The sequence below is a fragment of the Diadema antillarum genome, unplaced genomic scaffold, assembly GCF_040938485.1.
Source record: "Diadema antillarum isolate AM-2024a unplaced genomic scaffold, OU_Dant_1.0 seq00001402_RagTag, whole genome shotgun sequence".
NCBI lineage: Eukaryota > Metazoa > Echinodermata > Echinoidea > Diadematoida > Diadematidae > Diadema > Diadema antillarum.
This window is the reverse complement of record NW_027272157.1, coordinates 89417-106268: the sequence shown is the minus strand read 5'-3', so window position 1 is coordinate 106268 and position 16852 is coordinate 89417. Positions and strand designations below refer to the sequence as shown.

General features: G+C 38.5%; 2 protein-coding genes across 2 annotated transcripts; both read right to left on the bottom strand.

Moving 5' to 3' along the window:
- Positions 1-3043: 3043 nt before the first annotated feature.
- Positions 3044-4477, bottom strand: LOC139709066 (cytochrome P450 2D4-like). Its single transcript, XM_071621031.1, has 2 exons — positions 4216-4477; positions 3044-3222 (listed from the first exon to the last, which is right to left on the bottom strand). Exons 1-2 carry the CDS (start codon positions 4475-4477, stop codon positions 3044-3046), a joined length of 441 nt encoding a protein of 146 aa, XP_071477132.1.
- Positions 4478-9175: 4698 nt separating this feature from the next.
- Positions 9176-13484, bottom strand: LOC139709064 (cytochrome P450 2F5-like). The gene is made up of 3 exons (XM_071621030.1): positions 13270-13484; positions 11406-11560; positions 9176-9540 (listed from the first exon to the last, which is right to left on the bottom strand). The coding sequence occupies exons 1-3, from the start codon at positions 13482-13484 to the stop codon at positions 9176-9178; spliced, it is 735 nt and encodes a 244-aa protein (XP_071477131.1).
- Between the last annotated feature and the right edge of the window lie 3368 nt (positions 13485-16852).

The following is a 16852-nucleotide window of genomic DNA, read 5'->3' as shown; positions in this document are numbered from 1 at the left end:
AAGTGAGAGTACATTGCTTCTAGTTGAGCGAAGAGTAAGCTCTGTGCACTCAAAACTGGTGTATGAATGGATCACCATGTTTGTGCCAAAGTTCTGACGCAGGACTACACATATACCACCTCCTACTTTACCTTTCCTTGGAGATGTTAGAATATGGTAGCCACGTAAGGTATTCTGGATTTGCGCTAGAGTAGGGCTGTCACGATCATCACCCCTGAGCCATGCCTCTGTGATAGCCAGAATATCCAGGCTCTCTGACATCATAAAGTCACAGATTGAATCAGGTTTGTTCATCATTGACTGGGCATTCCATACCGCGATTCTGGTCCGTTCATTCAATGCAGCATCATCTAAGGAAATGACATGAGCAGGAGATGGAGGCCTCTCATGATCATTAGGGTTTGTGAGACGAATGTCCCTGCGTTTATGAATCATAACTCTGGGTGTGGTGGTAGAAAACGAGTGAGTTGTAACAGGAATTCTGTGCCTCTGTTTCCGTGCACCAGCTCTCTTACCACGATGACATCTCCGTTTCTTGGCGATGCCCAGTGAAGTGAGAGTCTCCCAGAGGGTGACGTCAAGTCTCTGTTTGTGTATCGCCAATGAGTTTAATTGCAGCCGCTCATGCCTGCCGTAATAAAAACTTGGATTGTTCACCCTGTCATTTGGAGTGTAGTTAGTTGTGTAGCTGCAATTATACACTCTGCAGGAGTCATTATTATGTCCAGGTCCCGGATTTGGGTTTATATCTCCGGATACAAGAAGCAGTTTGATTTGGAAAGTCGATGTGGAGTTAGTGTAGAAGGCAAGGCGAAAACCAAGAAACTTGGTTTGCATGGGCCTATGGTTGGCATGGCACACTAAAGCTTGCTTGTATGCACAGGGATTGAAGAAAGCTTCATGCCCATTCACCCCCAGGATGAACACAATGAGAAGAAAGGGCAAGAACTTGACTGCATCCATTGTTGGCTGGACAGGTTATTCAAGGTCACAAAGGGTGATGATGGTTGAATGCACTTGTACAGCATAGCAAAGATCCATGGAGGCCATGCATGTACCTCTCTGAGTTCACTGTGCACAAACTGCAATAACTTTGTCTCCTCAGAATTCCCTTGGCAGGTTATCACAGAGCTCAAAACTTGTCCTGTGCGATCCTGATACTAAGATGAAACAACTGATGGCAAACTAAGTACACTCAGATGTCAAAATCAACAATTATAAGCAGAAATATGGAGAGCCTCAAAAGGGGTCTGCCTGTGAGGCGAGCCACCTGTAAACATGTTGTGACATTACTATTGCTATATATATATATATATATATATATATATATATATACACTCACATACATACATATGTATACATGTATATGGACATGTTGAGAATACACGCATTGGCTCCACGAAGAAATTAAGAAATAAACTGGTAATGCATATTTGGCCAATAAAGAATGAGTTCATCATCGACTCGAATTTTCAGCGGCCTTCGCCTTCTTTTGTCAAGACTCCTGAAGAAGGCGGAAGCCGCTGAAAATTTGAGTCGAATGAACTCATTCTTTTTCGGCCAAATATGCATTACCAGTTTATTTCTTCATTTATATATACATTATATATATGTATAAATATATATATATATATATATATATATATATATTTATTTATATACAAATGTATATACATACATATATGTGTGTATATATATATGTATATATATATATACGTATATATATATATATATAGAGAGAGAGAGAGAGAGAGAGAGAGAGAGATTCTATATATCTACATTCTATTCTAGATTATATAAAAGCTTCTACCAATAACCGGCATTGTGCGACATCTACTGTCTTCTTTGTCTAAATTATATATATAATAGGCCTATCATAGCAATATTTGATATAGTATTGTTAATGATAAACAATAGAGCAACGAAAACTCAACTACTATATATCAACAGCATCTCACGTATCGGGTAAGGGGACCGTAATGCATCAACAGACAATCTTGAGAATCATTTCAAACGGACTCGCATCATGTATTCAAGAAAAGATCAAAACTCAATAGGAACATTTTTCCCAATTCTGACATAACTAAATTGATTTCAAGTGTGAGCGTGTTCCTTAATATCCACACTTTTTCAGCGAACCGCAAAGAAATAACTGATACTGGAGGGAAATGGCATACATGTCAATAAGGGTACAAGCTATTAGCGACTGAACAGTAATACTGTGTACTGGAATTTGGTTATTTTTTTTTTGTCTATATATTAGTTGTGGCAAAGAAATGGTAATAATTTTCGTTTTCCCCTCCGAATAAGAGTACATCGGACGTTAACTTTGTTTTTATATATAATTATACAAATGAAATGTTGAATGTAACTGGATTAATTGAAAGGAAATATTGTTCGTTTTTACAAGGTGTATTTACAAACTTTGATGCAGCTCTTGAGTAAGCGAACGCCAATATGCTGTTTATGGACTGAAGTAAGAGAATGGATTGTCTTATGTGGGTTCAGAAATTACATACATTACGGAAAATGAATTATTTGGCTTTATTGTTACCAGCAATTCGGTATTGAATTGTATTCGACGGTTGTAAGAAAGGAAATTAATGAGTGTAAATTAAGAAGAACAAGAACACCTAGTTTTTGCTGTTTTTTCATGTAAAGATAATATTCGGGAATATCGTAATAATGGACTTTTTTTTTTTTGCAAGAAATAATCAAAAGCTATAAGTGTTTCAGAAAATTTTGTCTGTTTGGACACCTGTTTTCTTATATGTAATGTTCTGTAGTTTTGAGTCACGACAGTCCATTGCCTGTTTTAGTGTTTTCCTAGAAGTATTACGATGTATTATGTACTTTGATGAATATTGTACGTAGGTATGAAATAGAATAGTAAATATCGGGGGGGGGGGGGTGACTATAAAAATGGGTTTGTTTTGCTTCTTTGTTTCTTTGTTCATCCGTAAATATGACTTGATAGCCCTAGGTGCAAGCATGTGTGTACAAGCGTTCTTGTCTCCACGTTGCGTGGTAGTAAGATGAGGATTTAGCGAGGTTTTGCAATGATTTCGTACGGTTTCGGCAAAAGAGTCGTGACGCGATGTCCGTAATCGTAGTTTGGTTTGATTCCGTCGGGCATGCAGAAGGACAAGTGTTTCACTAGGGTCACCACGAAGATGAAGAACTCCATCCTGGCCAGTTGTTCGCCTACACACACTCGACGGCCTTCAATGAGAAAAGTCCACAATAAAATTACGATAAAAATAATTAAACAAATTATGATCCATACCAAATAGGCTCTTATGCATGAGGAGTGGATGACTGCATCAATATTAGTAGAACACACCGGTGAAGTTTGAGGAAAGTTTGACAATCCATTCAAAAGTATTTAATAAAGATTTATAAAGTTTAGGTGCCACCAGTCGTGCATGAGAAGTCTACAACAGTTCGCGACAAATCTGCAGGACAACGATGAAAAAAGAAATGTAAAGAAAGTATATACAAAACAAGATAGACATTTCATTCCTTTCAAATGAAAGGTAAACATTCCCTCGACTTATTACTGACACATTCTGAGAGTAACATTATTCCCCTTGCTTTTTGAAAGGGGTAAGTGCTTTTTCATTAAGCTTGAAAAGAGAAAATATGTTGAATTCTCTGTATGGAGAGGAGGGTGGGTTAGTGAAACGCTGACGCTCTGAGCAAGAGGGATCAGTTCAACTTGGGATGTTGTGTAGTAACCCACTGTCTTGTGAAAACACGAGAACCTTTGAAAATTCTTAAACTTTCCTATCTTCAGTCCACTTCGAAAATAAATCTTGCACCCTTTTTCTCGTTTCCTCTTCATGATCTTACAAGTGAGTTTGACAAAACAGACAAATTGCTGTTAATGTTGCACATATCTTATGAAAGATTGACAGACCGTTCAGTCGTTACCTCTCACATAAGTTTCTATCACAAAGATGTACGTTTAGAGAAAGCTTCATGCAATTCTGCAAATGCAACATTATCAGAAATCAGCAATATCATTTCATTTTATGTCTTTGTTTATGTTTATTCTGTCAATTACTGTCTAAGAACTGTTCTGCAGGTTGATTAAACTGATTAATGTGTATTCTGTTCTCTTAATCTCTTCTATTTGTTCTTTTGTCTTTTGTCAAGCGAGTTATACATTGTGATTAGCAATCATCGTGTCGCTCCAGAATATATCATGCTTACCGGCCCCAAAAGGCATATATGCTTTGTTCTTCACGAACTCGGTCCCGTCGGCATTCAGAAACCTCTCGGGTCGGAACACTTCCGGGTCACCCCAGATTTTGGGGTCACTGTGTATGGCGAGTATGTTCATCATGATTGTGGATTCCCGCGGGATGACGTAGTCCCGAACCATGACATCTTCCGTGGTTACGTGAGGCACCCCAAGCGGTAGGACCGGACGAAAGCGAAGAACCTCGGTGGTAAAAGCGAGAGTGTACGGCATCTTTTGAAGATTGGTACCAATTACTCTTCCCTCAGAATCTTCTATCTTCTGAATTTCGAGCAAGATCTGTGAATGTTGAAAGCTGTTAGACTAAATGCAGTGTTTATACGATGTTTATACGATTGCATCATACACTGAAAGGAGCCATCAGAATATGTAGCAATTAAAATCAATCACTCGATGACAGCATTTATATCAATAAAGGCAACAGACTATGATATATGCCAGTGTTAGATATTGCCCAGTCAGATCGTGTCTATTTGCCTACAATGATAACGATAGATGATCGGGAAAACTTGTTAATTTTAAGACTTGGTTTGTCTCAACCTGCTGGAACTTGTTTGTCATAATCTCTTCAAATTGTGAATTTTCTTCAATTTTGTCTCCCTTTACAATTAAAATTTGTAAGATCGCAATTGCTGATCTGTAGTTTAATAAACATGTCGATTCTTACAAATTTCATTTGTAGAGGGAGACAAAACTGAAGAACATTCACACCTAAACCTTTCCCTCTGCGTACAGTATATTCTCTTTACTTCAAAGTGATTTCAGAAATATGATAGAAAAAAAAACTTAAACCAAAGATTGATAAGTATATGCGAGGAATCATTTATGCCGCCAGAGATAGATTAGTGTATAATTTTCTTATTCTTCCTTCTTGTCTCGCCCATCGGAGGTGAAGGCGAGACTAAGGGATCCGAATGACGTCCGTCCGACGTCCGTCCGTCGTCCGTCACAAATGTTAAAGTTTACCTGCAAGACTCTCTTATGATGCATAACTTGGCAACTGTTACAGCAATGGCAGCCACACTTGGGTGATAGAAGCACTAGGGGTATCTTCATGTTATAGTGTTGTCGGAGGTCATGTGATGATGTCAAAGGTCGTTTTGAGGTCATAGCAAGACTCTCTTTTCTATGTTAAAGTTTACCTGCAAGACTCTCTTTTGACAAATAACTTCACATAAGTTGCTTGGATTACAACCTAACTTGGGTCATAGATGCACTGGGGGTACCTTCATGTTATGGTGCCGTTGTAGGTCACGCAGGATAAGGTCCGTAAGAGGTCACATGATAAGGTCAAAGGTCATTTGAGGTCATACGTCAAAGTTTACTTGCAAGACTGTCACAGACAGGGGTCAACGAACTTTTAGGGCCCAAAGTTAAGTTTTTATGGCGTGTTTTGATTATGGCTCATAACTTTTGATCCCTTTGTCCCTTTGTGACCAAACTTGGATGGTAGATGTCCCTTGGGGAGTTGAAGGTCATAACAAGGTCAAAGGTCACAGACAGGGGTCAACAAATTTTTAGGGCCTAATGTTAAGTTTTTTAAGGGCGCGTTTCAATTGTGGTTCAGAACTTTTGCTCCCTATGTCCGTTTGTGACCAAACTTGTACGGTAAACGTCCCTTGGGAAAATAAAGGTCATAAAAAGGTCAAAGGTCACAGAAAGGGGTCAACAAATTTTTAGGGCCCATTGTTAAGTTTTTCTGGCGCGTTTTGATTATGGCTCATAACTTTTGATCCCTTTGTCTGTTTGTGACCAAACTTGGATGGTAAATGTCCCTTGGAGAGTTGAAGGTCACCCTAAGTTCAAAGGTCATAGGCTGGTCAATGAACTTCTGGGAGTTAGAAAAATATCAATTTCTTGTACGCGAATGGGCGAGACACAATTTAGCACTAGCCTTGTTTTGAAGTCCAAGTAATTTCAATCTTTCTGGGATGACCGAATTACACAATAAAACAGAGGTTATGAATTTTCTTCAGTCAACGGTGGAATATTGGCAGTAATGCCTGCTGTTGTGCTATTGCGTCATCTTTTTTTTATTAATTTGATTTGATCTGATCTGATTTAAATTGATTTTATATCTGCATTCCTTTCCATACAAGATATAACAGAAGGCAATTGAACAAAGTTATTGAGTAACATTTTAACAGTGGAAATAAATGCAAACCGGTGTATAATTGACTCAAATATACAGCACCGCTTTTCGTAACAGTTCAAAATATATACGAGCATGCAGGTATTATTTACTTATTAATAAAAAAAAGATTTCACATACCTGCTGTTTGACAAAATCAAATAAGCAACTCTAGGTGTAATAAAAACAAAAATGCAGGAGATCATCGTCATGTATTATCAAGCAGATGTTTGACAAGGACAAAGGCCTCAGAAATACACATTAAAGGCCCAGTCACGCTTTTCCGGGCAAGCTACGCGGGCTTGTTGCGTGCATGGATTTCAGCACGTAGTATAATTTTCTGCGGGCGGACAAGGATTTGGGCAAGTTTCGCGTGCGTCTTACCTGCTGGACGTGTGCTACTTACGTTCAATTTACGTTCTAGTCACGGGCAAGTTGCGTGAGAGTTGCCTGCGAGGTGCTACCGCTACGGCCTTTCTACTCGTTTTCTGCGTGAACCTCTGTGGGCAACCTCAAGGTCCAGTCACATCTTTTCGGGCAAGCCTCTGCTTGTGACATGAGGAAACAGTTTTTTGCTACCTGGAGGTCCCGGCAAATATGGCCTGCACAATGACAGTACCTTACACATAGTAGCCTGTAGTTGCCCTCCCAAGTCCGATTTACAAGTTATGGCCTGCACAACGACAAGTGACAGGGTTACAGGGTGAGTCAAGGAGACTGCTAGCAGAAGTCCACGCAGACGACATTCTACGAGCATAATACGGGTGTGTTACTGGCAAGGAACGGTGTTGAGAACATCTGTGTACCTGGTCAGTTCTGCAGGCGTGGAGCGAAATGTATGAGCAAATTGCGTGCATGTTGAGGGTCAGTTACTGCCATACTGCTCGTCAGTTGAGAGTTGGCTGCGGCCAGTATAATTCTCTAGGACATTCTCTGGGACCCTCTGCCAAATAAATAGTCCTTTAGAGGAATTCCTTGAATTGACTAATTGTCAGCCCCCACGCGCCTTGTACGCCTGTCACACAGAATATCCGTAAGTACAACTTAAGTAGCACGCGTCCAATAGGTAAAACGCATGCACGACTCGCCCAAATCCTTGTCTGCCCTCAGAAATTGTCCTGTATCCTGGAAAATCCCCACATGCAACAAGCCCGCGTAGCTTGCCCGGAAAGGGTGTGACAGAGCCTTGAAATATGTACAGCACGATCATAGATATCAGTCATCGATCACTGAGCAGATGCCGGGTGGGGAAACCAATGCGGAATAGTTCATAGTGCAAAAATGTAGAAAGTTTGTGTGTAAACTTAGCGTTTCCACAAGAAGTGGATGTGAATTTGATGCTTACTATTGTAAACATTCTTAACAGCCTGACAAAAACAATCAAGTAAAACCCAATGCAAACTGTGCGACTTGAGCCTGCTGTATGGAGCGCCAAGTGTCGCATGGCCTATTTCGTTACGGAATCACTCATTTCGTAACGAATGGTTGTCATTTCGTAACGAAATGATCATTTCGTCGACGAAATGACTGATTTCCATACAGCTCGCACCAGCTAGCAGGCTCAGGTTGCAAAGCGGGCATTGGGCTTAACATTCCAAGAAGTGACTTCATAAGCGGCACAATACAAGTCACTTGGTTTAGTTCGTCTTTAGGAGAGTTATATGCTAACATCCGCAGGAAAAGTATTCAATAGCAGCCTAGGGCAGAGGAATGCTTTGTTTTGTTTTGCTATGGCTTTTTATGTGGGGGAGGGGGATAGGTGTCAGCTAGGGGTAGTGCTCGTGGTTCGGTCAAGTATCAATTCACCCTTCATCCTCCCTGAAGAATCTCAAGACGAACTTATCCTCGGAAAGTCGGGGTCATCCCATAAGATCGATACCCACGAGTCATAGAACCCACGAGTTCGACATTACAACATGGGGTTTAATTTGTCGATCTCGTGGGCCTTGTTTGCTTAATTGTCGAACTCACGGGCTGTATGACTCGTGGGTTGCATGACTTGTGGGAGTCAAACTTGCGATGTGCACCCGGAAAGTCACTTCTTTTCTCCCCCCCCCCATTTTTATCGATTCCTCTCTCTCTCTCTCTCTCTCTCTCTCTCTATTTTAAAGAGGCAATAGTGTATGTGTGTGTGTGTATGTGTGTGTGTGTGTGTGTGTGTGTGTGTGAGTGTAGGGGGGGGGGGGCGCAGGTGCAATATTCCCCACACCCAGAAAGTCAGGTTTTCCTCCTTTTCTTTTAAGTGCCGAGTGCGGGTGAGTGTGTGTGTGGGACGTGCCCCCGAACCACCCCCACCGTCCCGTGACCCATGGGCAGGGATAGACTTAACAGACTTACGTACATCATGATGGCAGGATATATCTTGATATTTTTGTGGTTAGACCAGATCAAGTGAGGTAACAATTTTTGAACATTTTCCCCACATTTCTTATTCTCTTTGTGAAATGTGTCTCATCATTTTCAAACTGACATCCAATCAGTAAAAGACAATTTGCACATTATTATCTAATTTCCTTTGACAACCAGTACTAACCTTTTCTTGACAGCTCGGTAAACCAGCCAAGAAAAGAATTGCCCATGTTATCGACATCGATGTTGTGTCGGTACCGGCCAAAAAAAACGTCAAAAAGCGGCTTCCAAATGTGTTCCTTACTGGGAAGGGTCTTCTTGCTGTCCGCTGTTTGTTTTTTCTCCTCGGCAAGAAACATATCGACCAAATCTCGCAGGTAATCTCCATCGAATGTTTCTTCATGTTGCTTAATCTCCGTGTTGAGGAAATCTCAGACGTGCGTAACGGCACAGCGCTCTTTCTTCAATAAGAAGAGTGGCGCATCGGGGACCAATACAATGTCACTTCCGAATATGGTGTTGATGCTGGAAATGACGTTTCCTACTTTTTCGTCGGAATACGCGAATCTACGTCCAACAGTGATTCGGGCGATGACATTGCAGACAGCACGGTTAACTAACCTTGCGGGGTTAAAGGAAAGACGATCTTTTGCTGCAAACTCTTGAACGAGCAGCGTCGCCTCTCCCTTGGTTTCATTGGCAATTACCTTTTTTCCCATCCCGAAGTGACGCAGAGCCGTCAGAACAAAGCGGCGAGTGTCAAACCAGACGTCGCCCTCGCAGAAAACTACGCCACCTACGACAAAGGAAGGAGACCGCCGTAAGTTTCTTCCGACTTGGGTGATTATTCGACATATGCGCGGTCGACTTACTCGGAGTTGACTGTACTTTATTGACAACAGATTCATGTCTATCCTCTCTACCTCATTAAGCCCCTTTCACACAATCATGACAATAGCGACTTGGATGGATGTTTAGTAATCCGCCATATTGCACCGATGATCGTAATTGCCGTCATAAAATGCCTTGTATAATCTGCATACCGTGTAAAATTTCGAATATTCATTAATATCAGATTAACTTCGACGCTTTATATTTTCATGTCTGGGTTTTGTGTGTAGTGCCGGTAGATAGCAATTAAGGCCATGAGATCTACGCAAACGTTATCTACTCCATGTCTGAAGTTTGTGCCTACGTGTTCCTAGAACCATCTGTGAGTGTAGTATTGATTGCATAAATGATTGATGAGTGAGACATATTAAACTCCAGAAGATTCATTACAAAACATTTCGCGATTATTGTCATTTTGAAATGCCTTGCCCAACTACTTTGTTACGTTTCAAATATCAATCAATGTCTCGTTTACGTTGACGCTTTATACTTTCTTGTCTGGGTTTTGTGCTTGTGTTCCGGTAAGATTAATTTGTGAGTGTAATATTTGTGTACTGAGTAAAGCTGCAGATATTCCACTCATCAAGCATGTGCCTAGTAAATTACATAGGTATTTCGCATTTATTGTCATCAAATGCTTTGCCTACCAGGTAAAAGTTCAATTTAGATGATTGTCATATTTACGTCGATGCTTTCTACTTTCGTGCCTGCTCTTTGTGCTTGTGTGTCGGTAGATACATTTTTTTTTTTGGTATTAGTATCTATGTAGTGTGTGATGCTTTAGACGCATCAGGCTGATTCCAGCCCAGTAACATCCTATCTACAGGTTTTGTCCATACACGATATAATAATTGAAAACAAATCTCCCTATGTAGCCATAGTTTCCGTTTCAGCCAAAGTTTAGATTTGGTTCCGACATCAAATCACATCAAGACAGTGTAAAGTATCAGCAGCAAATTATCAAAATATGAGACAATCGATAAACAAAATTTGCACAAAAAGAAAGAAATTAAGAAATAGATAAATAATTTCCACAGAAACAGAAGGGATAGGTATTTCACACGTGTCACCTAATCATGACTTACTGCAGTCACAAAGCTATATACAGGCCTGTTTAAAACACAGTCAAACATATTTATAGCGGTCATCCAAGGGAAATGAAAAGAGAGATCGTTATAGACAGGTGGTCGCCACAGACAGGAGGTCCCTAAGGCAGGTTTGACTGTACATTCCTGCGCTATTTCAAGTCCGTAACTTTTCAGCAATATAGAAATGTCTCTTCTCCACCCTATCCATGCTATCCCTCCGTCATAAGCAGCCCCTTCCTGTACTATTGCGTATATGTAATATTACTGGTGTGAAATGCATTTCTGTAAAGGCAAACTCTGACGTTATATCGATATACCAAGAGTATAGATAAACATACATTAGCTGAAAGTTAATGTGAATAGTAAACGGATAAGAGAAATGTACATTTATTCATAGATTCATAGATGATTGTACTACTTATAAAAGCATTCATGTATGTAAAACCCGTTGAGTGGAAACAAAACATTTCTTGAGGGTGATAGCTAGCTGCATTTCACCTGTAAAATTCCTTTCTTTACAAAATTAATAGTCAATTGAAATGAAATGTAAAAACTGTCCCATGCCTGCCTTAAGACCCATGGATAGATGATGTGTCAAATGAAATAATTGCAGAATATAGTAAAAGATTGATTGATAGCCACGTATGCACAGATAGAGCGATTGAGTTATCTCCTATAGTACCTTTGGTATGGTCCATGATGTTTTTGAAGATCGGAAGCTTTGGGCGACCGGAAGTCAGGTTTGCTTGCTTGACCAGCACTTCGTCGACTAGAGATGGGCTTGAGACGAACACGAGTCTCTGACCTCCTTCATGCAGGAAAGCGATGTCTCCGTACCTTGTACATTGGATTGATAAGAAGCAGCCACATCATGGTCAGTCAAGCGTCCCGCATGTCGAATATCTCGGTTTATCGGCAAATTTAATAATCTTTGCTTTCGGCGATAAACTAAGTTTATAGGTCGATAAATCGAGTTTGTCGATAATTCGAGTTTTTCGATTTATGGGACACTTGGCTTGCCATAGACATATTAAACCAAGCTGGTATCTCACTGAGCGGCGAACGTTTGCGAACGTAACGAATTTGAGATTCGCCAACTTTTCTGACGAATGTTTGCGAAAAATCAAAGTTCGCTCCTGCCATTAGCGACAGTTAGCGACTTTTAGCGATGTTTAGCGACAATTAGCAACACTTTAGCGAATGTTTGCGAAAGTGTTTGCGAACACAGGTGGCGACTATTAGCAAATGTTAGCGACAATTTTGCAAATGTTAGCGACAATTTTGCAAATGTTAGCGACAGTTTTGCAAATATTAGCAACTGTTTGCAAGTTATTTGCGACAATTTTGCGAATGTTCTTGGACCTAAAAAAGTACCAGGCGATTGTGAATAGTAAGGCCCATAAAACGACATAAAACCTTCCACTGAATTCAGATCTCTTGTGACAACCGTTCAAGATGGATTTCCAGGATATGGAAATAAATTTCTGCCAAGAAGAGGCTCAAGGTGTTGCTATCCTTGAAGAGCTGCTTTGTCAGGCTGCTGCTACAGCTATTATTTGTGCAGCATAAGAGAAATAAAATAAAGAAAAACAAGAAAGGAAGAAGAAAAGAAAGAGAGTCAGAGAGTGCTTGTTGCAGAGGACAGACTTTAGTCAATATGAAAAGCTTTTGAAGCAATTACAATCATGATGGAGATGTCAAAAGCTTCAAGAACTTTCTTAGAGTGGAACCTTGTCTGTTTCAGAAGCTTTTACATAGGAACCATGTGGTTACTTGTTCGCTAGCAGTGGCGAATCATATAAAAATGTTAGCGACACCGTATTACGACCGTTTGCGAATTTTTGCGAATGTTTGCAACTGTTAGCGAAAATACAAATTCGCAAAGGTTCGCAAAGAAATTTTGAACATGTTCAAAATTTCTTTGCGACAAGAGAAACTGTTTGCGACAATAAAAACCGTTTGCGAACTTTCTTGCGAATGTTAACGAACCTTTTGCAACCGTTTACGAACCCTGGCGAATTCCCAAATTCGCTACGTTCGCAAACGCTCGCCGCTCAGTGAGATACCCCCTTATAGGATCGAGTTCTATTCGCATTCAATGTAATGCTTCATAGAAATAAAAGAAAGAAAATGATCTATGCCAACTTTTACGCTAATTTAATACCCTGTACTTACTTTTTTTTTTACTTTTCATTTGGACATGAGTGTTATTTGTCTCATGCTGTGACCGAAGACACAGTCGCCATGATTTCGCTCATGGCTGCTTAAAGCAATAATGTGTTCTTATATCCATCTTCTATAGCACTGTACGTCTGCTCGTTCCTAAATATTAAAAAATTACTCAAAGGCTTGTGTATTCATATGAGTGTGCGTTGTGTGCGTACATGTGTATGTATAAAGCAACGTCGTGTATGTGTCTTTTTTTTTTAAGTTCTAGATTATGTTAATGTACTCAATCTACTTTACATAATTGCCATTTCTTTTATGAAGGAATAAAGGTTTGGGATTTAAGAAAAAAAAGATATCAGTGAAGCGTAAAAACTTACTCTTTGTTAATACTCATGATCCGTTGCAGGAAATTTTGAAAGGAGAAAAGTCGGCCGATGAAGTGGAAAGGGGACGGCTTTCTGCAGGGCCCTGGCGGGAGTTTGTCGGTAACATGGACCCAGAATGTTCGTATGTACCACGTGATTGCTAGAGCAGCAACCGCTGCCAGGAGGGCGCCCTCCTTGAAAGATGATAAGATATCGGGAAGCGCCATTTTCCGTTGATGACGATGTGCCGTGTGCTGACCTGGATTTCTGCAGGGCAGAGATAATGTCGTGTTGTTTTATTGGACATTTTCTTTCCTTCATTAATACAACCAAATCATCTATGCTGAGCAGTGAAACGAAATGAAATTCATGCTGTTGAAAACATTTCAAGTAGTGATTGAAAATAGATGAAACGTGAAATGGGTCAATATCTGCTGAAGAAAAAGAAAATTAGAGAAAGAATAAAATATAAGCCTACAAAAAGCTGAACCCTTTCATTTGTTTGAGAGTAACAACTCTACAAACCATTATCCCAACCTATTCAGAATGGTGTTTGCTGACAATGCCATGGATACGCATGGCGGTCAGTGCATTATCTACTAATTTAGTCTGGCGGGCATTCTAAAACCTTCAACTATCATCACCAATTATACGACAAATGAAACTTATAATTGCGTGTTATTGAATATGAACAATGTCCGTACAGTGATACGTTATATTTACTTGTATTTAAAAACAACTTCTGTTTACGATATGCTTAAGATCAAAGTATCATATGCATACATATGCATATATACATTGTATGTATATATATAATTATGTATGTATATTATAGATAATAGATATATATTTGATTATATACATGTATATATATAAAATATGTATATATATATATTCAATTATATATAATTATATATACATATATGTATATATACAATTTTCAAATACTGTAAGGGTACGTGTTGTATCACCCCTAAATGTAATATCAACGCTAAATGTAATATCGACCCTAAATGTAATAACAACCCTAAATGTAATACATGTCAACCCTAAATGTAATATCGACCCTAAATGTAATACATGTCAACCCTAAATGTAATATCGACCCTAAATGTAATACATGTCAACCCTAAATGTAATATCGACCCTAAATGTAATACTTTTTAACCCTAAATGTAATATCGACCCTAAATGTAATACACCTTAACCCTAAATGTAATAACAACCCTAAATGTAACACATTTTAACGCTAAATGTAATAATCGAGTCAACCCTAAATGTAATAACCGGAGACAACCCTAAATGTAATATCGACCCTAAATGTAATACATGTCAACCCTAAATGTAATACTTTTTAACCCTAAATGTAATATCGACCCTAAATGTAATACATGTCAACCCTAAATGTAATATCGACCCTAAATGTAATACTTTTTAACACTAAATGTAATATCGACCCTAAATGTAATACACCTTAACCCTAAATGTAATACATGTCAACCCTAAATGTAATATCGACCCTATAAAATGCATTACATGTCAACGCTAAATGTAACATCGACCCTAAATGTAATACATCTTAACGCTAAATGTAATAACAACCCTAAATGTAATACATTTTAACGCTAAATGTAATAACAATCCTAAATGTAATTCATGTCAACCCTATAAATGTGATACATCTTGACGCTTAATGTAATTACCACCCTAAACGTAAAAATCTCATTATAGAGAGTGTAACCAACGCAGAATATCGGGCAAAAGGTCAGGGGTATATGAAGGGGATATGACGCAACTTTTTACAGCACTCTTGAAAGAACAGCAATAGTTGCTTAGATTTGTTTTTGTTGTTTACCCAGGTAAAGATCACATAGTCTTATTAATTCCTTTGTTCGCTGCAAAGTTAATTAGGTACATTTGACATAGTTTTTCTTTTTAATCTATACCTTTATCATACAATCACATAAACATTTTGTATTCCAATCTTCATTCAGTGTTCATGTTAGTTTAAAGTTTTGATGAAAAAGAAAAACAAATGGGCAAAAATTCTCTACAAGGAAATTCTGAATATAAATAATATTGCAAGAAAAGGAAATATACCTACTCATGAAACGGGATGATAGAGCGAGTAGATTGAGAAAATTAGAAATTAGAAAGATTTAGAAAGATTTCGCAAATTCTTTACGAACCATCATTATCTGATATGTAATGTTTCAATGACGAAATAGCTGTCACACATTGACATGGCAGCAAATCACTGTCCGAAATATTAGCCTCATGACATTGTTCACCGGTACTCCTGGTAATCAGTACTATACTTAGTGACACGAAACTGGGACAATTGGTCGTGGGGAGGGTACACGAAATGAATTTAAAAATGCCAGTAAAGCAAAAAGAAATAGATGGTTTTTTTTATCATCTTTGAGTCACCATTTGTATATTGACTTTTCTATGATATGTAAATGTATGAGTAAGGCAAACTGACTTAACTTTTGCCCATTTTTTTCTTTTTCAACAAAACCCTAAGCAATAATGAACACTGAATAAAGATTGGAATACAAAATGTTTATGTGATAGTATGATATTTAAGAACTATGTCACATGGACCTAATTAACTTTGCAGCAAACAATAGATTTAATATGACTGTGTGATTTTTACCTGGGTAAACAACAAAAACAAGTCAAGCAACTATTGCCGTTCTTTCAAGAGTGCGAGAGAAAATTGCGTCATAATTATCTCCTTCGTATACCCCCTGACATTTTGCCCGATATTCTGTGTTGCTTACCCTCTCTATAATCAGGTGTATTGCATTTAAGGTCGTAATTACATTAAGCGTTGAATGTATTATATTTAATAGGGTTGACATGAATTACATTAAGTATTTTTATTACATTTAGCGTTAAAATGTATTACATTTAGGGTTGTTATTACATTTAGCGTTAAGATGTATTACATTTAGGGTCGATGTTACATTTAGGGTCGATATTACATTTAGGGTTGAAATGTATTACATTTAGGGTTGTTATTACATTTAGGGTTAAGGTGTATTACATTTAGGGTCGATATTACATTTAGGGTTAAGATGTATTACATTTAGGGTCGATATTACATTTAGGGTTAAAAAGTATTACATTTAGGGTCGATATTACATTTAGGGTTAAAAAATATTACATTTAGAGTCGATATTACATTTAGGGTTAAAAAGTATTACATTTAGGGTCGATATTACATTTAGGGTTGACATGTATTACATTTAGGGTCGATATTACATTTAGGGTTGACATGTATTACATTTAGGGTTGTCTCCGGTTATTACATTTAGGGTTAAAATGTATTACATTTAGGGTTGACTCGATTATTACATTTAGCGTTAAAATGTATTACATTTAGGGTTGTTATTACATTTAGGGTTAAGGTGTATTACATTTAGGGTCGATATTACATTTAGCGTTGATATTACATTTAGGGGTGATACACGTGTTTAGATTAATTTTGGGTGTATATGTTCTTAGCATATTGTGGGGTTGTTTGTTTTTTTTTTCTATTCGAGTATCAACGTTTTACTAATAGCTTCGCTTCCCATTATATCACTCC